At 41.8% G+C, this 27,459-nt stretch overlaps 1 protein-coding gene across 1 annotated transcript in view; it reads right to left on the bottom strand.

The window, feature by feature from the left end:
- LOC125465716 (polycystin-1-like protein 1) overlaps positions 1-27,459 on the bottom strand; it is a 282,365-nt gene that overhangs the window by 95,921 nt on the left and 158,985 nt on the right. Inside the window, exons 32-35 of the mRNA XM_048559472.2 lie at positions 25,506-25,698; positions 19,625-19,681; positions 18,407-18,616; positions 6,994-7,227 (exon numbers count right to left, since the gene is read on the bottom strand). Of these exons, the coding sequence (XP_048415429.2) occupies positions 6,994-7,227; positions 18,407-18,616; positions 19,625-19,681; positions 25,506-25,698 (694 nt within the window). The remainder of the gene's footprint in view (positions 1-6,993; positions 7,228-18,406; positions 18,617-19,624; positions 19,682-25,505; positions 25,699-27,459) is intronic.

The raw sequence follows: 27,459 nt of genomic DNA, 5'->3' as shown, positions 1-27,459 counted from the left end.
AGTCCAAGGATATACAGTAAACCATTTAAGACTGAGATTAGGAGAAATTCCTACACCCGAATGCTGAACCTGTAGAATTCTCTACCACAGAAAGCAGTCTGGAGCAAGCCACTGCATGATTTCAAGAAGGAGTTGGAAATAGCACCAGGTACTAAAGGGAACCACGGATGTAGGGAGAAAAGCAAGGACAGGCTACTGAGTTCGATGATCAGTCATGATCATAATGAATGATTCAGCGGACTCTAAAGGCTGAATGGCTGACTCCTAGTTCTGTTTTTAAAGTTTCTCAAGTGCTCCCCATACCGTTAAATTCCTTACAATATCAAAAATCTGTCTGTCTTAAATATGTTCACTACGGCACAATTACAACCCTCTGATCCAAAGAATCAAAACAGTGAGGAAAATTTTTATATTTCTCAGTCCCTCAGGGTTATCCATTTATTCTAAAACAGTACTCCCTCATAATCTTGACTGTGACAGTGAGGTAAGTAATCATTCTTCTAAACCTCAGAGAATTTACACCTAATTTATTCAGTCTCTCATCAACAGACAATCTTCTCGTCCCAAGGACAAATCTAGCAATCCTTCTCTGTACTTTATTCTTATAGTCCAATGTCCTTGTAATTCTTGCATGCTAACCTTTGTGTTCCTTGTATGAATACATCCAAGTCTCTTGAAACAAAGTCATGAACAAGTTTGATGCCAGTTAAAAAACATTCCAATTTTCTAACGTTAAGACTAAAGTAAACAACCTCTGAAGCATGAACTATACTCCTCTTGTTACCTTGTTGCTTAGCTACCTAATGAATTACTCTTTGCAGCCTTTTGTGTCTTCCACACTGTTTACATTCCCATCTCGTATCATCAATAAAAGTGAAATGTGTTACTCTCTGGCTCTTTATCTATGTCATTATAGATTGTAAGTAGCTGAGTCCTCAGCACTCACTAGCTCAGTTTGGCAACTTGAAAGTATCCATTTATTTACACTTTCTACTTCCTGTCCAATAACCAATACTCCATGCATTCCAAAAATAATCACTCCCAACCCCATCTTGCTTACTGTACTTTTGAGTTTTGCTGGAAATCCCAGTATACTACATCTACTATCAGGACTACATCATACTACATCAGGAATAAAAGTGATGAACTTAGAGCATGGATCAGTACCTGGTGCTATGATGTTGTGGCCATAACAGAGACATGGGTTTCTCATGGGCAGGAATGGTTGCTGGATGTTCCAGGGTTTAGAACATTTAAAAAGAATAGGGAGGGGGGAAAAAAGAGGAGGGGGTGTAGCACTACTAATCAGAGAGGGTATCACAGCTACAGAAGCTTCCTTTGTCGAGGAAGATCTGCCTACTGAGTCAGTATGAGTGGAAATTAGGAACAGCAAGGGAGTAGTCACCTCGTTAGGGGTTTACTACAGGCCCCCCAATAGCAGCAGGGAGATTGAAGAAAGCATAGGTCGACAGATTTTGGAAAAGTGTGGACGCAGTAGGGTTGTTGTAATGGGTGACTTTAACTTTCCTAATATTGATTGGAACCTCCTTCGAGCAGAAGATTTGAATGGAGCTGTTTTTGTAAGGTGTGTTCAGGAGGGTTTCCTAACGCAGTACGTTGACAGGCCGACGAGGGGAGAGGCCATTCTAGACTTGGTGCTCGGAAACGAGCCGGGGCAGGTATCAGATCTTGTGGTGGGGGAGCATTTTGGTGATAGTGACCATAACTGCCTCACATTTTACATAGCTATGGAGAAGGAGAGGATTAGGCAGAATGGGAGGATATTTAATTGGGGAAGAGGAAACTATGATGCGATTAGACATGAGTTAGGAAGCATGGACTGGGAGCAGTTGTTCCATGGTAAGGGAACTATAGACATGTGGAGATGGTTTAAGGAACACTTGTTGGGAGTGATGAGTAAATATGTCCCTCTGAGACAGGCAAGAAGGGGTAAGATTAAGGAACCTTGGATGACGAGAGCGGTGGAGCTTCTAGTGAAAAGGAAGAAGGTAGCTTACATAAGGTGGAGGAAGCTAGGGTCAAGTTCAGCTAGAGAGGATTACATGCAGGCAAGGAAGGAGCTCAAAAATGGTCTGAGGAGAGCCAGGAGGGGGCACGAGAAAGGCTTGGCAGAAGGAATCGGGAAAACACAAAGGCATTTTACACTTACGTGAGGAATAAGAGAATGGTCAAAGAAAGAGTAGGGCCGATCAGGGATAGCATAGGGAACTTGTGTGTGGAGCCTGAGGAGGTAGGGGAAGCCCTAAATGAGTTTTTTGCTTCTGTCTTTACGAAAGAAACCAACTTTGTAGTGAATGAAACCTTTGAAGAGCAGGTGTGCATGCTGGAATGGATAGAGATAGAGGAAGCTGATGTGCTGAAAATTTTGTCAAACATTAAGATTGACAAGTCGCCAGGCCCGGATCAGATTTGTCCTCGGCTGCTTTGGGAAGCGAGAAATGCAATTGCTTCGCCACTTGCGAAGATCTTTGCATCCTCGCTCTCCACTGGAGTCGTACCTGAGGACTGGAGAGAGGCAAATGTAATTCCTCTCTTCAAGAAAGGAAATAGGGAAATCCCCGGCAATTATAGACCGGTAAGTCTCACGTCTGTCGTCTGCAAGGTGTTAGAAAGGATTCTGAGGGATAAGATTTATGACCATCTGGAAGAGCATGGCTTGATCAAATACAGTCAACACGGCTTTGTGAGGGGTAGGTCATGCCTTACAAACCTTATCGAGTTTTTTGAGGATGTGACTAGAAAGGTTGATGAGGGTCGAGCTGTGGATGTGGTGTATATGGACTTCAGTAAGGCATTTGATAAGGTTTCCCATGGAAGGCTCATTCAGAAGGTCAGGAGGAATGGGATACAGGGGAACTTAGCTGCTTGGATACAGAATTGGCTGGCCAACAGAAGACAGCGAGTGGTAGTAGAAGGAAAATATTCTGCCTGGAAGTCAGTGGTGAGTGGGGTTCCACAGGGCTCTGTCCTTGGGCCTCTACTGTTTGTAATTTTTATTAATGACTTGGACGAGGGAATTGAAGGATGGGTCAGCAAGTTTGCAGACGACACAAAGGTCGGAGGTGTCGTTGACAGTGTAGAGGGCTGTTGTAGGCTGCAGCGGGACATTGACAGGATGCAGAGATGGGCTGAGAGGTGGCAGATGGAGTTCAACCTGGATAAATGCGAGGTGATGCATTTTGGAAGGTCGAATTTGAAAGCTGAGTACAGGATTAAGGATAGGATTCTTGGCAGCGTGGAGGAACAGAGGGATCTTGGTGTGCAGATACATAGATCCCTTAAAATGGCCAGCCAAGTGGACAGGGTTGTTAAGAAAGCATATGGTGTTTTGGCTTTCATTAACAGGGGGACTGAGTTTAAGAGTCGTGAGATCTTGTTGCAGCTCTATAACACTTTGGTTAGACCGCACTTGGAATACTGCGTCCAGTTCTGGGCGCCCTATTATAGGAAAGATGTGGATGCTTTGGAGAGGGTTCAGAGGAGGTTTACCAGGATGCTGCCTGGACTGGAGGGCTTATCTTATGAAGAGAGGTTGACTGAGCTCGGTCTCTTTTCATTGGAGAAAAGGAGGAGGAGAGGTGACCTAATTGAGGTATACAAGATAATGAGAGGCATGGATAGAGTTGATAGCCAGAGACTATTTCCCAGGGCAGAAATGGCTAGCACGAGGGGTCATAGTTTTAAGCTGGTTGGTGGAAAGTATAGAGGGGATGTCAGAGGCAGGTTCTTTACGCAGAGAGTTGTGAGAGCATGGAATGCGTTGCCAGCAGCAGTTGTGGAAGCAAGGTCATTGGGGTCATTTAAGAGACTGCTGGACATGTATATGGTCACAGAAATTTGAGGGTGCATACATGAGGATCAATGGTCGGCACAACATTGTGGGCTGAAGGGCCTGTTCTGTGCTGTACTGTTCTATGTTCTATGTTCTATGTTCTACTAGCTCTCCATTGTCAACTCTGTCAATCACATACTCAGGCGAGAATACTAAATTTGTGAAATATGATTATCCTTTCACAAGGACTTGTTCTAACGAAATTGTGCTTTTCCACGTACATTGCTAAAAATTCTTTCATCATAGCTTCTAGCATTTTCTTGATGACTGATGTTAAACTAATAACCTGTGCTCAGTTTTTTCTCTACCTGTTTTCTTGTGTGGAAGTGCTGGTGTTGGACTGGGGTGGACAATGTCAGAAGTCACACGACACCAGGGTTACAGTCCAACAGGTTTATTTGCAATTGCAAACTTTCAGAGTGTTGCTCCTTTGTCAAGTGAAGTAAAGAGAAGCACACAGGCACAAAACCTATAGGCAGAGGTATCAAAGGTGGTACAAGTGGTGTGAGCGGAGTGTTGACAGGCTGAGTAAAAAGTCTCTGCAGGTGATTAAATGAGACAGTGTCAGAAAAACACTTTTGATCAGAGACTTATTATTCAGCCTGTCAATACTCTGCTCACATCATTTGTATGATCTCTTGATTTCTCTGCCTACAAATTATATGCCTGTGTGCTTCTCCTCAATTCACTTGACGAAGGAACAGCGCTCCGAAAGCTTGTGATTTCACATAAGCATGTTGGACTATAACCTAGTTGTGTGACTTCTGATTCTTTTCTTGAATAGTGGTTTTACATTTGCTAACTTCCAATCTATGGAGATCATCCCAGCATATATGGGATTTTTGAAAATTGTGGCCTATGGACGTAGTATCTCCTTAGCCATCTCAGAATGTAGGTCCTCCATTGCTGGGGATTTGTCTGATTTCGGTCACTTGAGTTTTTCCAGTACTTTTTCTCTGCTGATATTAACTGATTTAATTTTCTTAATCTCACTGGCCCCTAGGTTTCCCACTATTTCTGATACTAACTTCCATCCTCTGCTGAAAATACAGACATGAAACACTTGTAAAACATCGCTGCAATTTTCTCATTCATCACAATTTCTCGTCTCTGCTTCTAAGAAACTGAAGTTTACTTAAACTATTTTTGTCCTTTTTTCACACTTGTCAAATGCCTTACAATCCGCCTTAATATTATTGGCCGTTTTACTCTCATGTTCTACATTGTCCCTTTTTTCAACTTTACAATGCCCTTTGTTGGTTTTTAAATCACTGCCAATTCTCCGATCTACTACTGTTCTTTACAATAATGGAAAATTCTCTTAATCCAATATTATACTTAATCTCCTTCGTAATCCATTGACATATTTTTCATTGAAGTTTTGGCTTTCAATTGTGTATTTTTTTGAACATTTTGAACTGCTTCTTTAAATGTGTCCTACCTCTTTAGTCGAAATACCCAATCAACTTTAGCCACCACTCCCTTATACTTATCTAATTACTTTATTTACTCTGAAATTTATGATTGCTTTCTGATTAGACTATGTCAGTTTTAAACTTACTACAATTTCAATTAAATCTAATCACTAATTCCCAGGGGATTTTTTACTATGATATTACCAATTAATTCCGTGTCATTGTACAGCACTGGATCAAAAAGAGCATTTACCTTGATTGATTCAAAAGCATTCTATAAATTCGCCTTCTGGACCACCTTGGCCTATTTGTTTGGCCAAGTTTAAATGATGTTTAAACCTCCACAACCTGTTTCTTCCTGTTTCAAACAATGTGCCTTTACCCACATTGATATACTTCATTATTGCCTCAACTTTTATCTCCCTGTAACCAAAACATCCTCCCTCTGTTAGCTTAAAGCCCCATTCTGATGATATTTTCATGTTATGTTCTGTCCTACTGGCAACCATTAACCATTTTACTACCTTGTTAAATTGCCTTGTTGTTCCTAACTTTCCAAATCCTCCCTCTGTGATACCACTCTCCTCACATTCGTAACAAACCATCAGGTTCCAGGTTTGTCAGGGATATTTATGGAGGGTGGGTGGGTGGGAACTGGTACTCAGTGATTAGCAATGCTGCCTCACAGTGCCAGGGACCCAGGTTGATTCCACCCCTGGGTGACTGTGTGGAGTTTGCACATTCTCCATGCGTCTGTGTGGATTTTCTCCTAGTGTTCTGATTTCCTTCCACAGTCCAAAGATGTGCGTGTTACATGGATTGGCCATGGAACTTACAGGGTTACAGTGATAGGGTAGGGGAGCGAGTCTGGGTGGCATGCTATTCAGAGGGTTGGTGTGGACTCAAATGGGCCAAATGGCCTGCTTCTGTACTGTAGGGGTTTAGTGATTTTTCTATGACTTTTTTTAATGCTGATATTTTCTTTGTTTGTTAGTTGTGGATATTAATCTTGATATGTCAATTTTCCACCCTAGTACAATATTTCTTCTCTGAGATTTCTGACATAGTGACCCTTTGTCCTTACAACAATGGGTGCTGAAGTTAAGGGCTACTACAGAACTGATCTGCCATTCGCACTTCCTCATAACATATCTTTTATTTTTTCAAATTTCATTTTACTCTTTCCTTTGGCCATGTAATATGACAGTTGTTTTCATTTAATCTTTCCTACCTGCCATCGAAACACAGCACTTCCCTTTTGATCCAACACCAGCCTCCCTGACCTAACTTTAGATTGGTCAAAACCTACTGGATTTCTAACAAACATCAGTTCTGATCAAAGGTCACAGACCTGAAACGGTAACTTTGTTTCCCTCTGACACATGCTGAGGACTTTAAGCATTTTATGACACAACAGAAAGTGATGGACGCGGTGACGCCACAAAATAGGTAATCTTGTGATTAAACATTCAATCTGGAAATCATCTGCATGAGCTTGTCTTGACCATAAAGTTTGATTCTATGACTTCAGAAAGAATGGTACAGGCCAGAGTGACGAAAATACTTCAAATATTACCTTTGGGTTCAGGTGACAAATGATGAGCCTTATACTCTGAATCACTTGAGAAGGAAACTGTTCACTTCTAACTATCCTAACCTCTCATTACACATTTTATAAACAATACCGTGTGCAGGCTAGTAACAGCACATAAAATACCAACTGACCTCCACTGGAGACATTCCCCACGGGTATGGATTCTGCTTGAAACTGATCAGATGACTTATGATGCAACTACTTCTTTCATCAGAAATCTGCTTATCCAGGAGATCAGGAAGATAAAACTTCACAGACTGTGTACTTTGAACGGCGTTCTGAAAACCATAGTTTTGAGTGGTCCGAAACTCCATTAAATTGGTGTTCATGTAAAACTGTGATTGATTGTTGATTAACACATACCTCTGAAAGATAAAGTTTTAAAGTTCTTAAATTGAGTTCTTTCAAATCCAAAATGAATCAAACCCTCAGAGTTTGTCGATTATTTTGTCAGATTTCCACTTTAGTCATGGCTGACATGACTACAGAATGGCAACAGATTTTAGGGGTTGGCATGATAAAGTGTAAGTCCATTTCAATATATAACACATTTTAATAAGCCCTCTAGGGTATGGATGCAGAAACTGACATTGGACATTGTGGGAATTCAACCATGCAAATCTGAAGGAAAGAATTTGTCTTCTTCAATAACAAATGATGATAAAATACTGAAATACCTTGAGAAGGTTTGATAAATTAAAATGTCAGAAATTATAACTTCCAGCACACCAAGAGAGTGAAAAAGTAATATAACAAGTATGGGCCCCTCAAATCCAGTTTTCCATACACAGGCAAATTTCAATCCAAAGCATACAGCTTTGAAGCGCTTCTCTCCATTGTCCTTAAATAAATCAGTCTAAACCTCACTGCATAAAAAGTTAACATCTAAAGGCATAAGGACTATAGCACAGAAAAGAGCCCTTCAAACCATCAAGTCTGAGATGGCCAAGAAGAAGCACCTATTTGTGAGTCATTTCTGCACTCTCTCAGGTCCCTTCACATCCTTCCTGAAGTGTGGCACCCAGAATTGGACACAAAAACTCCAGCTAGTGTTTTGTAAAAGTTCAATATAACCTCCTTATTCCTTACCATGTCATCAAAATGCCACACATAATGAAGTCTTGTAAATAGGATGGAAGGATTTATAAATGGGAACTCTATATATTTGGAAGGGTTTTGCAAAATACAGGTGAATAGATTAAGTACTTGGGTATGGATTAGTTCATCAAGCTCTCTAAGTCCGCAGCTGATACAAGCAATGCAAAAAGTGATAAAATAGCATTTATATTTTAGAGGTAACTAGGCTAAAAATAGATTCTTGGGGTATTGCTCTGTTGCTAAAACAATGTTATGTGGAGGCAAAGAGTTAAAGAAAGGAATTGTGTGTTAAATAATGTAATATGGAGATTCTTAAAGAGCAATGAGAGCCATGGTGGATATTTAATGAATTCATTGGTGTCATGCTGGCTTGCAATATTAATGATAAATGAATTATTGCCATGATTTGGTGGGGTATGGTGTGAGAAGCAATACTTTGTGCTGTCAGTGTATTAGGTGCTGACCTTATGACTTTTGGAGAATTACATCCATCTCTGTCAAAAAAAATCTGTTTTGAATGATGTGTGGAGATAAACAACAATAATTTGACTATTCTTATGGGAAAAAACAGGGACGGGGCACATAGCACCCCATAAAATCCAGTCCTTAGTCTTCAAGTTTCAGGTTAGATTCTACAGTAAGCATCATACAACTGAGTTGCAGGCCCTTCCCTGATACGTTACTGAACATCAGACAAGATCGCTGTGCAAGATCCTAAGGAGAAGACAGAAAGGTGCAACCTAGTCTTCATTGTTCAGTGGATGGGAACTTACAACTGGATTAAAGAGACCCATTTAATGAATGTTTAAACAAATCTAATTTGCTCCAATTCATCCTTCACAGCGAAAGTCAGTTTAGGTAGTAGAAGGGCATCCAGTTCCAACAGGAAAAGGTTGCTCAGTGTGACAATACAATGGCTGTAAGAGGTGCATTTTATCCTTTTGTTTGAAGACATGTTGAGACAGGAGTGCCAAACAGCACATTCCAAGACAAAAAGCAAACAGCTTGTGAGGCCTTTGGTCATTTTCAAAAGTTGGAACAATAAAAGCAACATGAATGGGAGAGTCAGCCTCGCACAGAACCAGGGATATGTTTTGCTTTCAGTCGTTTTTGGGGTTTTGAAGCTGCCATACAGCTTTCCCTGCTACAGCAAAACCCTCAAATTCTCTCTCTCCCGAGCAGAATTTTTGAGGTTCTTTGCTCCTGGAGTGGAGAATCATTACATGGGTAAGAATCTATTTTAATGAACTTACCTTTACCAAGGGTGTGTTTATGGTATATAACAATATTGGAAAAGTTGCTGTTTAATCATTACATAATCTATTATTCTGTTAGTTTTCTAATAGTGTTAAAGTTGTATCAATTCTTCTTTCAGTGCATGTATTTTAACTATAGAGTAAGTATAAAGTACATTTTGCTTAAAGCCAAATAGTGTAAACAATTGAATTACATCTGGACAAAGCACCTTACACCAGCCTTTCCTTCAAATAAAAGTCAGGGTCTAGGTTATCTCCTTGATATATTTGAGGGGGTTTTGGTCTGGTCCAAAGCTTGGGAACAGTTTTGGACTGATTCCTGGAGGATGAAGTGCTAACATAAGGGATAGAATAAAGTACAATGGCTAGAGAGTTTTGATTGAGACACTTGTTAAATAGGAGTTCTTTTTGTAGTTTAGAAGATAAGTTGCTACTATCAGCTTGTTTGTTACAGACTTAAAACTTTATACCTAATCATGTGATCTTTTCAATCATTCCCTTTAAAGGTTTTCAGTCCCAGTATTGCTGCGGTGCAAAGCGAAATGTTTCAGCTGCTTTTGAAACTCAATCTAGCATTCATAACTTTGTTAAAACCATTACAACTCCAAGCAATGTAATCAAAGCTTAAAAAAAAGTTCTTTTCCCTATTTCAAAGCAAATGGTTTGACAATCTGATAATTCCAGACACAGGTAGCTGTGTCAGAGATAATGGGAACTGCAGATGCTGGAGAATCCAACATAATAAAGTGTGAAGCTGGATGAACACAGCAGGCCCAGCAGCATCTCAGGAGCACAAAAGCTGACGTTTCGGGCCTGGAACCTTCATCAGAGAGGTTGGTGGGTGAGGGAACTGGAATAAATGGGCGGGGGGGGGGGGGGGGGGGCGGGGGGTAGAGACGGACCGAAGATGGAGAGAAAAGAAGATAGGTGGGGAGGTAGGGAGGGGATAGGTCAGTCCAGGGAAGACGGACAGGTCAAGGAGGTGGGATGAGGTTAGTAGGTAGGCAATGGAGGTGTGGGTTGGGGTGGGAGGAAGGGATGGGTGAGAGGAAGAACAGGTTAGGGAGACAGAGACAGGTTGGACTGGTTTTGGGATGCAGTGGGTGGAGGGGAAGAGCTGGGCTGGTTGTGTGGTGCAGTGGGGGGAGGGGACGAACTGGACTGGTTTAGGGATGCGGTGGGGGAAGGGGAGATTTTGAAGCTGATGAAGTCCACATTGATACCATTAGGCTGCAGGCTTCCCAAGCGGAATAAGAGTTGCTGTTCCTGCAACCTTCGGGTGGCATCATTGTGGCACTGCAGGAGGCCCATGATGGACATGTCATCTAAAGAATGGGAGGGGGAGTTAAAACGGTTCGCGACTGGGAGGTGCAGTTGTTTATTGCGAACCGAGCGGAGGTGTTCTGCAAAGCAGTCCCCAAGCCTCCGCTTGGTTTCTCCAATGTAGAGGAAGCCACACTGGGTACAATGGATACAGTATACTACATTGGCAGATGTGCAGGTGAACATCTGCTTAATACGGAAAGTCATCTTGGGGCCTGGGATAGGGGTGAGGGAGGAGGTGTGGGGGCAAGCGTAGCACTTCCTGCCGTTGCAGGGGAAGGTGCCGGGTGTGGTGGGGTTGGAGAGCAGTGTGGAGCGAACAAGGGAGTCACGGAGAGAGTGGTCCCTCCGGAAAGCGGACAAGGGTGGGGTGGAAAAATGTCTTGGGTGGTGGGGTCGGATCGTAGATGGCGGAAGTGTCGGAGGATGATGCGTTGTATCCGGAGATTGGTGGGGTGGGTGTGTGAGAATGAGGGGGATCCTCTTTGGGCGGTTGTGGCGGGGGCGGGGTGTGAGGGATGTGTTGCGGGAATTGCGGGAGACGCAGTCAAGGGCGTTCTCGACCACTGTGGAGGGAAGGTTGCGGTACTTGAAGAATTTGGACATCTGGATTGTGTGGGAGTGGAATGCCTCATCCTGGGAGCAGATGCGGCGGAGGCGGAGGAATTGGGAATAGGGGATGGAATTTTTGCAGGAGGGTGGGTGGGAGGAGGTGTATTCTAGGTAGCTGTGGGAGTCAGTGGGCTTGAAATGGACATCAGTTACAAGCTGGTTGCCTGAGATCTGTTCCTGGTTTCCACTCATGGGATTCCCCATGTTTCAAGGCACCTCTGGTATGTCTTGAACCACACCTATGTTCACAATGGGACAGACTCCGTCAAAACTGTGGATGGGGTTTAACACCTAAAACGGAGGTAGCAGGGACATTTTGGAATGCGAGCTGGTTACCCACAAATGGGATTGGTTAGCTCAGTTGGATCAATGCTTGCTTTGTGATGCAGAGTGATACCAACAATGTGGGTTCAGGTCCTGCGATGGTCGAGGTTACAATGAAGGAATCTCCTATCTCAAACTCTCACCTGTCTGAGATGTAGTGACCCTCAGGTTAAACCATCACCAATTGTCTGTCTATAATGAGAGAGCAGCCAATGGTCCACGAGGTCTATGGCAAATTTACTTACCTTCAACCCATGCATTTTTCCCATGCTGGCAAAAAAATTGCTGAATGGGAGGTAGGATGCGAGGACAGAATTCTAGATTCCGGGAAAGCCCTACTCAGGAAAATCCTCTAAATGCCACAACTACTTCTTGTAACATCTTTCTCTCACTTTCACTTGTGCACCTGGCTGTGAGGAACACTGTGCTTTGACTCCAGATAACAAAGTGAAGAGCCGGATTAACACAGCAGGCCAAGCAGCATCTTAGGAGCACAAAAGCTGGCTTTTCTGGCCTAGATCCTTAATCAGAAATTCAAGTGCTTTGGCTCAATATTATTTTACGTCTCACTATTGTCATAAATGTCTGGATAGAAACTGTCCCATCAATTAAACACAACATGGGCTCATGAAAAGCAGATCATGTCTCGTTAATTCGCTGGAATTCTTTAAGGACATGATGAGCATGATGGGCAATGGGCAGCCACTGGGTGTGCCATATCTGGATTTCCAGAAGGTGCCACAAAAAAAGGCTGCTGCATAAGATAAAGGTGTGTGGCATTACTGGTGATGTATTAGCACGAATAGAGGATTGGTCATCTAACAGAAAGCAAAGAGTGGGGATAAATGGTGTTTTTCTGGTTGGCCATCAGTGGTTAGTGGTATACCTCAGATATCAGTGTTGGGATGACAGTTGTTTGCAGTTTACGAAGATGATTTAGAGTTGGGGACCAAGTGTAGCGTGTCAAAGTTCACAGCTGACTAAAATAAGTGACAGTGCAGAGTGTGCAAGTGTGCAGCAGACACTGAAAGTCTACCGAGGGATAGGTTAAGTGAGTGGACAAGGGTTTGGCAGATGGAATACAATGTTGGTAAATGCGAGGTCATCCACTTTGGTACAAATAACAGCAAAATGGACAACAATTTAAATGGTGAAAAACTGCAGCATGCTGCTGCGCAGAGGGACCTGGGTGTCCTTATGCATGAATCACAAAAGGTGCAGCAGGTAATTAAAAAGACAAATGGAATTCTGTCCTTCATTGCTAAAGGAATGAAATTTAAAAATAGCGAAATTATGTTGCATTTCTGAAGAAGGGTCCCAAAACAAATGTCAACTTTCCTGCTCAACTGATGCTGCCCTGGCCTGCTTTGTTCTTCCAGCTCCACACTATATTATCACTGACTCCAGCAGTTGCAGTTTTTAACTATCTCTGAGGTTATGCTGCAGTTGTACAGGGTGTTGGTGAGGTCACATATGGAATACTGTGTACAGTTTTAGTCTTGTTACTTGAGAAAGGTTGTACTGGCACTGGAGGGGGTGCAGAGGTGGTTCGCGAAGGTGATTCCGGAATTGACGTTGGCTTATGAGGACAGATTGAGCAGACTGGGACTGTACTCATGGGAATTTAGAAGAACAAGGAGGAATCTCATAGAAACATATAAAATTATGAAAGGAAGAGATAGGATAGAACCAGGGAGGTTGTTTCTACTGACAAGTGAAACTAGAATTAGGGGGCATAGCCTCAAATAAGGGGGAGCAGATTCGGACTGAGTTGACAAAGAACTTCTTCACCTAAAGGGTTGTGGTTCTGTGAAATTCTCTGGCCAGCGATGCAGTTGAGGTACCTCATCGAATGTTTTTAAAGCAAAGATTGAAAGATTTTTGAAAAGTAAAGGAATTAAGGAATATGGTGAGCGCATGGGTAAGTGGGGCTGAGTTCACGAAAAGATCAGCCATGATCGTACTGAATGGCAGAACAGGCTCCATGGGCCAGCAGGACTACTCGTGCTCCTCTTTCTTATGTTCTTAATTTCTGAAGAATTTCATCCCTGCATCCTTACATACTATTCTCCACACAACTCCTTTATCACAATGATTTCTGCTGCCTTTGTTCTCATTTTATTCATCCAGAATTATTTCCATTTCAGCTTATTTAATATTTCCTTAAATATTTCTGGAAATTTTGTGAAATGTACTTTGAAGCTCAGTACTTCCATCGTTCCTTTCTATAGTACTTTCACTGTCAGAATCTGGAGAACTGAAATTGTTAAAACATATAATTTCCTGTCTATTCCATGACTTTAAATTACAAGAAGGGAATTCAACGATCAAACAAGTATAATGCAGGAAAATGATCTTGTAACGTCGAAATGAAAATAAAGCCATTAAATTGTTAACATCGCCAATCACCAAGCAACAAAAATATGTATCCAGTGGACCAAACGTGTGGAACAAAAACAGAAGTTGCTGGAAAAGCTCAGCAGGTCTGGCAGCATCTTTGAAGAAAAAAATCAGAGTTAACGTTTCGGGTCTGGTGACCCTTCCTCAGAACTGGTGCAGGCAGAGGAAGAGCAGGAAGGCAGTGCAGGTGTCCCCTGCGGTCATCTCCCTCCAAAACAGGTATTCCGTTTTGGATACTGTTGGGGGAGATGGCTCACCAAGGGAAGGCAGCAGTAGCCAGGTTCATGGCACCGTGGCTGGGTCTGCTGTACAGAAGGGCGGAAAAAGAGTGGAAGGGCGATAGTCATTGGGGATTCAATTGTAAGGGGAGTACATAGGCGGTTCTGCGGTCGAAAACGGGAATCCCGAATGGTATGTTGCCTCCCAGGTGCACGGGTCAGGGATGTCTCCGATCGGCTGCAGAACATTCTGAAGGGGGAGGGCGAACAGCCAGTTGTCGTGGTACATATAGGCACCAACGATATAGGCCGAAAATGGGATGAGGTCCTACAAGCAGAATTTATGGAGCTAGGAGCCAAGTTAAAAAGTAAGACCTCAAAGGTAGTAATCTCAGGATTGCTACCAGTGCCACGTGTTAGTCAGAGCAGAAATGAAAGAATAGCTGGGATGAATGCGTTGCTTGAGAGATGGTGCAGGAGGGAGGGGTTCAGATTTTTGGGACATTGGAACCGATTCTGGGGAAGATGGGACGATTACAAATTGGACGGTCTACACCTGAACTGGACTGGAACCAATGTCCTTGGAGGTGCCTTTGCTAATGCTGTGGGGGAGGGTTTAAACTAATGTGGCAGGGGGATGGGAACCAAATATTGGACAGAAAAGAGGTAGAAATGAAAGCCTGTAGGGAACTAGATAACGGAATCAGTGTGACTAAAGGGAATAGTAGTCGGGGAGCAGATGATGAACACAAAGGGAAAGGTGGTCTGAGGTGTTTTAATGTGAGAAGTGTAGTAGATAAGGCAGATGAGCTTAGGGCTTGGATTGGCACCTGGGAGTATGACATTATTGCTATTACTGAGGCTTGGTTGAGGGAAGGGCATGACTGGCAACTAGTTGTCCCAGGATATCGATGCTTCAGGCAGGATAGAGAGGGAGATAAAAGGGGTGGAGGAGTTGCAGTAATGGTCAAAAACGATATCACAGCCGTACTGAAGGAGGGCCTCATGGAGGACTCAAGCAGTGAGGCAATATGGGTAGAACTCAGAAATAGGAAGGGTGCAGTAACAATGTTGGGGAAATACTACAGGCCTCCCAACAGTGAGCGTGAGATAGAGGTACAAATATGTAAACAGATAATGGATAGCCAGAGACTATTTCCCAGGGCTGAAATGGCTAGCACGAGAGGTCATAGTTTTAAGCTGGTTGGTGGAAAGTATAGAGGGGATGTCAGAGGCAGGTTCTTTACGCAGAGAGTTGTGAGAGCATGGAATGCGTTGCCAGCAGCAGTTGTGGAAGCAAGGTCATTGGGGTCATTTGAGAGACTGCTGGACATGCATATGGTCACAGAAATTTGAGGGTGCATACATGAGGATCAATGGTCGGCACAACATTGTGGGCTGAAGGGCCTGTTCTGTGCTGTACTGTTCTATGTTCTATGTGTCGGAGAAACAGGGAGGTGGTGATGGGAGATTTTAATTTTCCCAACATTGACTGGGATTCACTCAGTGTTAGGGGTCAAGACGGAACAGACTTTGTAAGGTGTGTCCAGGAGGGTTTTCTAGAGCAGTATGTATGTAGTCCAACTCGGGAAGGGGCCATACTGGACCTGGTGCTGGGGAATGAACCCAGCCAGGTGGTTGATATTATAGTAGGGGACTACTTTGGGAATTGCGACCACAATTCCGTAAGTTTTACAATACTCATGGACAAGGATGGGAGTGGTCCTAAAGGAAGAGTTCTAAACTGGGGGAAGGCCGACTATACCAAGATTCGGCAGGATCTGGGGGATGTAGATTGGGAGAAACTGTTTGAAGGTAAATCCACATTTGATATGTGGGAGGCTTTTAAGGAGAGGTTGATTAGCGTGCAGGAGAGACATGTTCCTGTGAAAATGAGGGATAGAAAAGGCAAGATTATGGAGCCATGGATGACAGGTGAAATTGTGAGACTAGCCAAGAGAAAAAAGGAAACATACATGAGGTCTAGGCGACTGAAGACAGACGAAGCTTTGCAAGAATATTGGGAATGTAGAGTGAATCTGAAATGAGGGATTAAGAGGGTGAAGAGAGAACATGAGATATTGCTGGCAAACATGGTTAAGGAAAAGCCTTTCATTCATATATAAAGAGCAAAAGGGTAACTAGAGAAAGGAATGGCCCACTTAAGGACAAAGAAGGAAAGTTATGTGCTGATTCAGAGAAAATGGGTGAGATTCTTAACAAGTACTTTGCATTGGTATTCACCAAGGAGAGGGGCATGACAGAGGCTGAGGTGAGGGAGAGATGTTTGCTTACTCTCGGTCAAGTTGACATAAGTAAGGAGGAAGTGTTGGGTATCCTAAAAGACATTAAGGTGGACAAGTCCCCAGGTCCGGATGGGATCTATCCCAGGTTGTTGAGGGAAGCAAGAGAGGAAGTAGCCGGGGCCTTAACAGATATCTTTGCAGCATCCTTAGACATGGGTGAGGTCCCAGAGGACTGGAGACTTGATAATGTTGTCCCCTTGTTAAGAAGGGTCGCAAGGATAATCGAGGTAATTCTCGACCGGTGAGCCTGACATCAGTGGTAGGGAAGCTACTGCAGAAGATACTGACGGATAGGATCTATTCCATTTGGAAGAAAATGGGCTTATCAGTGATAGGCAATATGGTTTTGTGCAGGGAAGGTCATGTCTTACCAACTTAATAGAATTCTTTTGAGGACCTGGCAAAGTTGATTGATGAGGGAAAGGCTGTAGATGTCATATACATGGACTTCAGTAAGGTGTTTGATAAGGTTCCCCATGGCAGGCTGATAGAGAAAGTGAAGTCACATGGGGTCCAGGGTGTGCTAACTAGATGGATAAAAAACTGGCTGGGCAACAGGAGACAGAGAGTAGTAGTAGAAGTGAGTTTCTCAAATTGGAGACCTGTGACCATTGGTGTTCCACAGGGATCTGTGCTGGGACCACTATTGTTTGTGATATATGTAAATGATCTGGAGGAAGGTGTAGGTGGTCTCATCAGCAAGTTTGCAGATGACACTAAGATTGGTGGAGTAGCTGAAAGTGAAGGGGACTGTCAGAAATTACAGCAGAATACAGATAGACTGGAGAGTTGGGCAGATAAATGGCAGATGGAGTTCAATCCAGGCAAATGCGAGGTGATGCATTTTGGAAGATCAAATTCAAGGGCAAACTATACAGTAAATGGAAAAGTTCTAGGGAAAATGGATGAACAGAGAGATCTGGGTGTTCAGGTCCATTGTTCTCTGAAGGTGGTAACGCAGGTCAATAGGGTGGTCAAAAAGGCATATGGCATGCTTTCCATCATTGGACGGGGTATTGAGTACAAGAGTTGGCAGGTCATGTTGCAGTTGTATAGGACTTTGGTTCGGCCACATTTGCAGTACTGCGTGTAGTTCTGGTCGCCACATTACCAAAAGGATGTGGATGCTTTGGAGAGGGTGCAGAGGAGGTTCACCAGGATGTTGCCTGGTATGGAGAGTGCTAACTATGACGAGAGGTTGAGTAGATTAGGATTATTTTCATTAGAAAGACGGAGAATGAGGGGGGACCTGATTGAGGTCTACAAAATCATGAGGGGTATAGACAGGGTGGATAGCAAAAAGCTTTTTCCCAGAGTGCGGGACTCAATTACTAGGGGTCATGAGTTCAAAGTGAGAGGAGGAAAGTTTAAGGGAGATATGCGTGGAAAGTTCTTTACACAGAGGGTGGTGGGCGCCTGGAACGCGTTGCCAGCGGAGCTGGTAGACGCAGACACGTTAGCATCTTTTAAGAGATATTTGGACAGGTACATGGATGGGCAGGGAGCAAATGGACACAGACCGTTAGAAAATAGATGACAGGTTAGACAGAGGATCTTGATCGGCGCAGGCTTGGAGGGCAGAAGGGCCTGTTCCTGTGCTGTAGGTTTCTTTGTTCTTTGTTTCTTCGAAACATGAACTCTGATCTTTTTCTTCACAGATACTGCCAGACCTGCTGAACTTTTCCAGCTACTTCTGATTTTGTTCCTGATTTACAGCATCCACAATTCTTTCAGCTTTTATTTATTATAAAAGTATGGTTTCATTAAGATATAATAGGAGGAGAAATGGTGCAATAACTAAGCATTCATGTGTTAATTCATAAATAATTCAGAAATTGGTACAAAGGAAATATTGTAGTGGACGATAAATCATTTCAAAGATCTAATTTACATTGATGCTTTTCCTCCTTATTTGCACACTGTATTTTTTGAGTAAGCAAGTGTTTTGTAATCCACAACAACCCTAAATATACAAAACAATCTTGTTTTATTTGCTATAGATCTTACCAATAACAGTTCAGTTGTTGCTCCCAAACCTTCAAATAGCAAACTCTTTGATGTTGCTGCACCGTTGTCAGTTGTACCCATTACATCGGTAACCACAAAGACTATCTTCTTCACCAATTCTTCATGCATTCTGAACCCTCCAGATTCATTAAATAGTTTGATCATGTTTTTGACTGCTCTTGTAACAATTAATGCACTTTCCAAAGTTATCTTTAATATTTTAAAACAAAAATTATCACTGAATTAAAGAACAAACAGTATTATTTGAGTTTCTTTTAAGAATAATTAATAATATTTCAACTTTTTGTTATGTTCCCAAAGTTACGTAATTATTTTATGAAGTATTAACTATGGAAAGAAATCAGTAACAACAGACAAATTACTGTAGCCCAAACATATTATTCCAAAGGTTCACTCAATCCTCCTTCTGACTTTCGCTTACCAGTCAATTAAAGAGCTACACAACAGCACAGTGAATGGTGCAGTCAACAGTAGCATTTACCAAGCATAAAATGATAAAATGAAAAGCAACTGAATTACCTATGATGTAGCTGAATCCGTTTTTGGGACCAAGCTTCATCATTAGGTGAAGACAGGATCAGACTGGCTATGATGGTATCATCTTTGGAACAAATCCACAAAACTGAGGCACAGAAGGAGAGTCTTAAAGTAGGAAAGCGAGATAAAAAGCAGAGAAATGTAGGAAGTGTATTCCATACCTCGAAACCCAAATGACTGAACTCAGCAATGGTGCCATGATTAATATACTGGGGACACAATTAGAGAAGTGTGTATGTCTCAGAGGGTGGTCGAAGTAGAGGGAATTAAAGAGGAGAGTAGAGGCAAATGATCACGAAACATATGAAAACACAGAACGAAAATTTTGAAATCAGGAATTTGCTTTACTCGGATCCAATGTTGGTCCACAAGCAAAGTGATGGCTGTGGAATGAGACTTGAATATGAGTTAAGAACGAACATCTGAGTTTTGAGTGACCTCTGGTTTAGAGAAGATAGAATGTAAGGGACTAGCCAGGAGTACAGTGCAATAGGCAAGTCTCGAGCGAACAAGTGTATGCATGACAGCTTCAGTAACAGATGAACTGAGGTTGGGGTGATGTTGGGCAATGTTCCATAAGAAGTTGTGAGAATAAACAAGAGATAACAATTATTCTCTGATCAAAAATACAGCTTGTCAAGTGGATAAAAGCTCCTGTACCTCATCAGTTATATTAACAAGGTCATGCAATACAGATACCGTTTCCATCAGCTCCCTCTGAAATGAAAAAGAGATCAAGCTTATACTAAATGTGTCAACAGTAAACCAAACCTAAATGCTTTAACTCCAATCAACAAACGCATTAACAGTTCTACTTTGGACAGTTAGGATAATTAACATGTAACCTGCTCACTTCAATTATTTTCCTACTTCTTAAAAATAATCATTTGCCCATTTTACCTTCCTGCTCGAGATAGTTATTTGTTTGTTTGCTAGAACGCAGGTCTACAGAATCTCACTTTAGTCATATGTAACTATGAGAGGGGGTTAAAGAGCTGAATGCTATGTTTGCATGTGACTGAGGCCTTGCCTTAAAGCAGGGCAGAATACACCACTTCTTGCATTGACTATCATCATCCTGTTTAAGATCAAATTAAATGAGTGTTTAAGAAGAGTTAAACCCAAAGCCACATATTGAAATTAGGTTAGTTACAGAAACAATAATCAATGATAGAGTGCAGAACAAGTCTTAGAAAAAAATCCCAATAATAACGTGACTATCAGGAGATCGATCTTGCTAAAAACAGAAAATTCATAGCCCAGAATAAGGCTATTCAATCATCATGTCTACGCCACTGAAAATGCAATCAGCCAAATCTCACTTTCCAGTTTCTCATCCACAGCCTTACACATTACAGCACCTCAAATGCACTCAATTTACCTAAACACAAATTTAATTTAATTTCAAATGTGCTTAGGATTTGGACCATTGCTGACCTTTCAGACAGCGAGTTCCAACTCCTACTGCCCTCCTGGTTTAAAACATTCTCGATTTCCTTCTGACCTTTCTGCCAAGTACTAAATATCTAACTCCCTCCCTCCAATGCTGCATTACCAACTCTTTTGTCATGGCTTCTTGAAAAGGATATCATGTCTGATTAATTTATTAAGAGGTTTTTCAAGAAAGTCACAACCAGAGTGGATACAGAAGAAACAGTAGATGTATTACAAAGAACAAAGAACGTTACATCACTGGAAGAGGCTCTTCGGTCCACCAAGCCTGCACTGATAGAGGTGACAAAGAAGATTGACGAAGGCAGATTGGTAGATTTTGTTTATATGGACTTCAGCAAGGCATTCAACAAGGTTCCACATGGTAGACTTGTTGGAAAGGTTCGACCATATGGGATCCAAGGAGAGCTAACTAGTTGGATACAAAATTGGCTCGAAGACAGGAGACAGACGGTGGTGGTCTGTGACCAGTGGTATGCTGGGTCTTTTTGTCATTTATATAAATTATATGGATGCGAATATAGGAGGAATGGTTAATAAGTTTGCAGATGATACCAAATTAGGTGGTGTCATGGCAGTGAACAAGATTATCTTAGAGCACAATGGGACCTTGATCAGATAGGCCAATAGGCTGAGGGGTGGCAGATGGAGTTTAATTTAGATAAATGTGAGGTGTTGCATTTTGGCAAGGCAAACCAGTTAAGGACATATACAGTTAATGGTAGAGTTCTGGGGAGTGTTGCCAAACGAAAAGACCCCAAGGTGTAGGCTCTTAGTTCCTTGAAATTGGAGTCACAGGTAGACAGGGTAGTGAATGCGGCATTTGGTACACTTCTCTTTATTGACCAGTGCATTGAGTAAAGGGGTTGGGATGTCATGCTGTGGCTATTCAGGGCATTGGTGAGGCCACTTTTGGAATACAGCACACAATTCTGGTCACATAGTAAAGATGATGTGAAATTTCATAGGGTGCAGAAAAGATTTAGAAGGATGGTGTTGGTAATGGAGGGTTTGAGCCATAGGGAGAGGTTGAATAGGCTGGGGTTTTTTCCCTGCAGTGTTGAAGACTGAGGAGTGACATTATAGAGGTTTAAAAAATCATGAGGGTCATGGATAGGTTGAATATAACATCTTTTCCGAGGACGGCGAAGTCCAAAACTAGAGGTCAATGTTTAAGATGAGAGGGGAAAGACTTAAAAAAGGATTGAGGGGTAGCTTTTTCATGCAGAGGGTGGTGCATGTATGGAACAAGCTGCCAGAGGAAATAGTGGAGACAGGTACAATTCCAACATTTGTAAGGCATCTAGATGGATACCTGTATATGAATAGGAAGGGTTTTGAGGGATATGGACCAAATGCTGGCAAATGGGCCACGGTCAGATTGGAATGTCTGGTCAGCACGTTTGAGTTGGACCAAAGGGCCTGTTTCCGTGCTGCATGACTCTATGACTCCCTGATATATGATGTCTTGCTAAACTAAAAACCTTTTGCCTCTACATGGATCATATTCCTCGATTCCCAGCCTATTCACGTACCTGTCATGATGCTTCTATGCTGCCATTGTACCTGCTTCTGTTGTACTTAGACTTCCGGAAGGCACTTGACAAGGTACTCACAAAAGGTTAAGTCAACAGAGAAGAGACCATGGTGTTGGAGATAGTACATTGGCATGGGTAGAGAATTGGCTAATACAGTAACCAGTGAGTGGGGACAAGGGTTTCTTTTTTAGATTGGTGACCAGTGACAGTGGAGTTCCATAGGGATCAGTGTTTGGACTGTCTTCAATGTATATTAATGACCTCGAGGAAGGAGGTGACTATGCTGTAGCTAGATGACACAAAAATAGGTGGAAAGGCAGGGTGCAAAAGGGATACAAAATATCTACACAGAGGTACTGATCAGTTAAGTAAGTGGGCAATACATTAGCAAATAGAATATATCGTGGGAAAATTCTAAGTTGCTCATTTTGAAAGGGAGCATTAAAGAACAGAGTATCATTTAAATGGAGAAAAACTGCAGACAGCAGCAACACAAAGATTTGGGGGTCTGCTTGGCCTGCTGAGTTCATCCAGTTCCACACTTTGTTATCAAAGATTTGGGGGTAATTGTGCACAAAACACAGAAAACTGCAACACAGGGCCAACAAGTAATCAGCAAGGTTAATGGAATGTTAGCCTTTATGTCATGGAGGTTGGAGTGTGAGAGTAGGGAAGTCTTACAGTAACAGTACAAGGTGCTGGTATGATTACATCTGGAGAACTGTGAGCAGTTTTGGTCCTATTATTTAAGATATTATTTCATTGGAGGCAGTTCAGAGAGGTTTCACTGGGATGATCAGAGGTATAGAAGGACTATCATATGAGCAAATGCCAAACAAGTTAGAATTCTACTTATTGGAATTAGAAGAATAAGAGGCAATCTCATTGAGACACATAGCATTCTTAATGGGCATCCCAGGGTGAATGCGAAGAGAATGTTTCTACTCATGAGACAATCTAAAACAAAAGGGCATTGTCGCAGAATTAAGGGTACCAATTTATGACAGAGATGAGGGGGAATTTTTCTCTCAGAGGAACTACTTGCCACAGAGAGCTGTCGGGGCAGAGTGCTTATGTACATTAAAGGCTGAGAGGGATAGATTCTTGATCACCAAGGGTTATGGGGAAAGGGCAAGAGAGTGAACGTGAGGATTGTCAGATCAGCCAGGATCCAACTGAATGCTGGAGCAGGTTCGGAGGCCAAATGGCCTACTGCCGTTCCTATTTCTTATGATCTTAATTCTTCTTTCATCCATTCTATTGCAGATCTTTCTCTTCATTCATTTTCGCTTCACCTCCCGGTTCATTTGTTCATACATTTCTAACATTTCCCATTTCTGATGAAATGTCACTCAACTGAACCTAATAACATTGCTTGCCTTACCAAATGCATAATTCTTGAAGTTGCTATTGTTTACTTTAGGCTTGATTCTCAAGGCTTCCAAACCTCACTGGGAATAGTGTTTCAGTCACAAAAGAAACACCTACTGACCTTAACCTGCTACCTCCTGACACAAGTTTTAAATCCAACTTGTCATTTTCTCCTGGATTCCCTGAGGCTTTTCACTGTTCTGACCAGCCCAAAACCTTGCAAAAATCTATGTAGGCTATGAATACATTTCTTTTATTGGCACTCCTCTTGCCAACTCAAAAATTCAATCACATTTGGCATTTCCTTAATATATCCAAGCACTCTGTCCATGATTAATCAGTGTCTTTGTAAATTACAACCTGTGGGACCTCTCAGAACTTTTTCCAATAATCTGATGAAGTTAATCTGTCTGGTCTCTCGCCCTACTTCCAGACTTCTGGAACATGCCTGTCAGGATTGGGCATGATGGCCCCAATCTCTGCTATTTCCTCCCTTGCTTCTGTGATACATTTTGTTCAGGTCTAGTGTTTACCTACTGACTGAGTTCATTCTATTCTCCTACTAAATTATGGTGTCTTCATTGTCCTTCCACTTTTGTGAAGGTGGATGCATAGTATTCACAACCATGTCATCATTTACCCCCTTCTCACAAGTTATCTTTTTGGTCCTTAATTGACCCTCTTCATCTAGTTATTCTCTTGCTCATTGTGTATTTTGACAATATTGTTGGATTGTATCATCAATAGATGAATTGCTTACTCTTTTACTCACTGTATCCTTTATCTCAAATAAAGAGAACTTTTAAGACAAACCCAAACAACAAATCAATACTGACAACAGAGATAAAGCACAGCATTTTGTACTTGGTTTAACAACGGATACAAACATATAGATAGGAGCCGGAAGAGGCCATTCAGCCCTTCAAACCTGCTCCAACATTCATCACGATTGTGGCTGATCATGCAATTCAATAGCCCAATCTTGTTTTCTCCCCATAATCTTTGATCCCATTTGGCCCAAGTGCTATACCTAACCATCCTTTGAATGCATTCAATGTTTTGGCATCAACTACTTCTTGTGGTAATGAATTCAACAGGCCCACCACTCTTTGGGTGAAGAAATATCTCCTCATCTCCAACCTAAATGATCTACCCCGAATCCTCAGATTGTGACCCCTGGTTCTGGACACACCCAGCTTCAGGAATATCCCCCCTGAATCTACCCTGGTCCAGTCCTGTTCAAATTTTATAAGTCTCTATGAGACTGCCCCTCATTTGTCTGAACTTTAGCAAGAACAATCCTAACCTAGTCAATCTCTCCTCATACGGCAGTCCCACCAATCCCAGAATCAGCCTGGTAAATTTTCACTGCACTCCCTCAAGAGCAAGAGTATACTTTTTCAGAAAAGGAGTCCAAAACTGCATACACTATTCCAGGTGTACCTTCACCAAGGTCCTGTATAACTGCAAAAACACATCCCTGCTCCTATACTTGAAACTTCTCACAATGAAGGCCAACATACCATTTGCCTCCTTCAGCATCTGCTGCACCTACACGCTTACCTTCAGCGACTGGTATACAAGGATACCCAGGTCCCACTGCACACTCCCCTCTCCCAATTTACCACCATTCAGGTAGTAATCTGCTTTCTTATTTTTGCTTCCTTAGTGATTAACCTCACATTTATCCAAATTATACTGTATCTTCCATTGCTTTGCCCATTCACCCAACCTGTCTAGATCATGCTGAAGGCTCTCTGCATCTTCATCACAGCTCACTCCCCTCCACCCAACTTGATATCATCTGCAAACTTTGAGATGTTACATTTTGTTCCCTTATCTAAATATATATTGTGATGTCCCAGCACCGATAAATAATTAAACAGGTGATCAAAAGCCAGAAATATGATTCGGGAGGAGCATGAGGCACACACACTTACAACTCATTGGCATTCATTCAATTTCTATTGTAAGTTTTGGATTTCAGGTTAAAGCAATAGAAATGTTCATGTCAAATATTAAATTGCTATGTTATGTTCATAGTTATGTGACAATGTGCTTCCTCTCCTTCTGACACACTTACCATAAAAATGTGAAAAATATTTCAATAATACATTTTGCATATGTCATTCTGAAGAACTAGTAGCGTCCTGGAAAACATTAGTTCAAGAAAATCATACCTGACCAGATATACTTAGGCTGCAAACGGCTTGAATTAATGCATTTCTTGTCCATTTCTGGAAATCTCTTGCACTATATCCTTCCTTATGGAGACGGTAGAGCACTCTGGTCAGCAACAAAATGTAATTTTTTGTTTCTTTTTGATTTCCCAACAACATGAGAATTGAAAGGTTCTGAAGACCCTGAGTGTACCTGAATGAGAAGGAGAATGGTTACCTTTAATGAGTGAATAAATGATGGTGATAAATGAACCTTGCATGATTTCTGTAATGAATGATCCAAAATAATTTAGTTTCAGTCTTTTGCCAACATACTGATAACTTAATAAATTAAATGCATAAATTCACGAAAGATGTTTTGGAATAAAAAGTCCTTGTAGACAGTTCTGCCATTCAAATTTTCCTGACAAGCTTCCCCTTATTAACTGTATATTTATACAGTTGAAAATATGAAAAGAAAATTCCAGGGTCTGCATAGTGTGTAAAATCAGGAGTTGGGTTGGTTAGGGATTTTTAAAAGTTAATCTTACTCTAAAACTCTCACTTTCGTTTGGATTTAGCAATAAAAAATATTAGTTAAAAGAGGTATGTTACTGCTACATTGAAGTGAGTTAAATTGCTGCCAAACAGAGATATACCAGGGTTCATGGTGATGCAGTGGTAATGTCACTAGGCTGGTAAAGCAGAACCCCAAAGTGAGATTCTGGGAACTGGATTTGCATCACTACTATCATGGGAGATGGTGAAATTTAAAAATTCAATAAAGAAAATGTAATTGAAAAGTTAGCTTACTGGCGACCATGTAACCATTGTGGATTGTTTTAAAAACCTCTCACATTCTCTAAGTCCTTTATCAGATTAAATCTGCCTTCCCTGCCTGGTCTGGTGTGCATGTGACTCCAGGCTCATTGAAACATGGTTGACTCTTAACTCAGTTAGGAATGAGCAATAAATACAGGCGTAGCCACTGAAGCCCATGTCCCATGGAAGATGTTTTACAAAATAAACTCTTTGACTACAGCTGTAACTAGTAAACATGCTGACTAGCTTAAGCTGCAGGTTCTGATTCAATAGAGTTGAGTCACTGTTCATGAAAGTTTAGAAATACAGAAGTTTAGAAATACAAAGGTTTCTCAGCGCTACTTGTCAGAACTGAGCTTGAGTCAGACAAAGAACCATAAAATGATTGAAAAAGTTAATAAATAAACTTAATTAGGACAATAAAGTTGGCTAGACAGGTCATGTGTCATAGCTGCAACAGGTGAGAGTTCCTGGATACTAGGCCAACCCATAGCAACAACAACTATGCACAGTGTGTACAACTTGAGGAACTTCAGTTCATTTTTTTTGAGCTGGAGGTTGAGCTAAGACATTGTGATACATCAGAGAAGGACAAGTTACCAAGACTTACTTTGTTCCACCCTTCCAGTCTCACCCTTAGGTTAGTCTTGTCTGATTTGAACAGTAGTCAGGGACATAAGGACGTGTACACTATCCTGTAGCCAAGAATATCAATCTACTCAGCTATGTCCCTGCTCAGTGAAGGGGAAACATCCAGTAGTCATGGTCCATGTAGGTACCAGCAAGGTAAAACTAGTCAAAAGGTCCTGCAAAGCCAACATGAGGTGCTAGGCATGATATCAAAATGTAATAACTTCAAAGGTAAAAATCTGGAGTCTTACCTCTGCTATCTATAAACTGATATAGAATAAAGATTAGAGAGGTGAAATAAAAAGCTCAAAGATGGCATGCGGGAAGTTGTTTCTGAATCTTGGGGCAGTGATGCTAAAAATTGTGGAAAGGGGGATCTGTACCAGTGGGATGGATTTCACATGAATAACAATGATAATTAGTGAGTTGTATTGGTCAAGTTGGGAAAAGATTAAACAGATGGGAAAGGGATCCCCCACAGGGGGAGATTGATTATACTAAAGAGAAACGGAAAGGTAGCAAT

The sequence above is a fragment of the Stegostoma tigrinum genome, chromosome 2 (assembly GCF_030684315.1).
Source record: "Stegostoma tigrinum isolate sSteTig4 chromosome 2, sSteTig4.hap1, whole genome shotgun sequence".
Classification (NCBI taxonomy): domain Eukaryota; kingdom Metazoa; phylum Chordata; class Chondrichthyes; order Orectolobiformes; family Stegostomatidae; genus Stegostoma; species Stegostoma tigrinum.
Note: the sequence above shows the minus strand (reverse complement) of the source record. Positions and strands in the feature narration are given on the sequence as shown.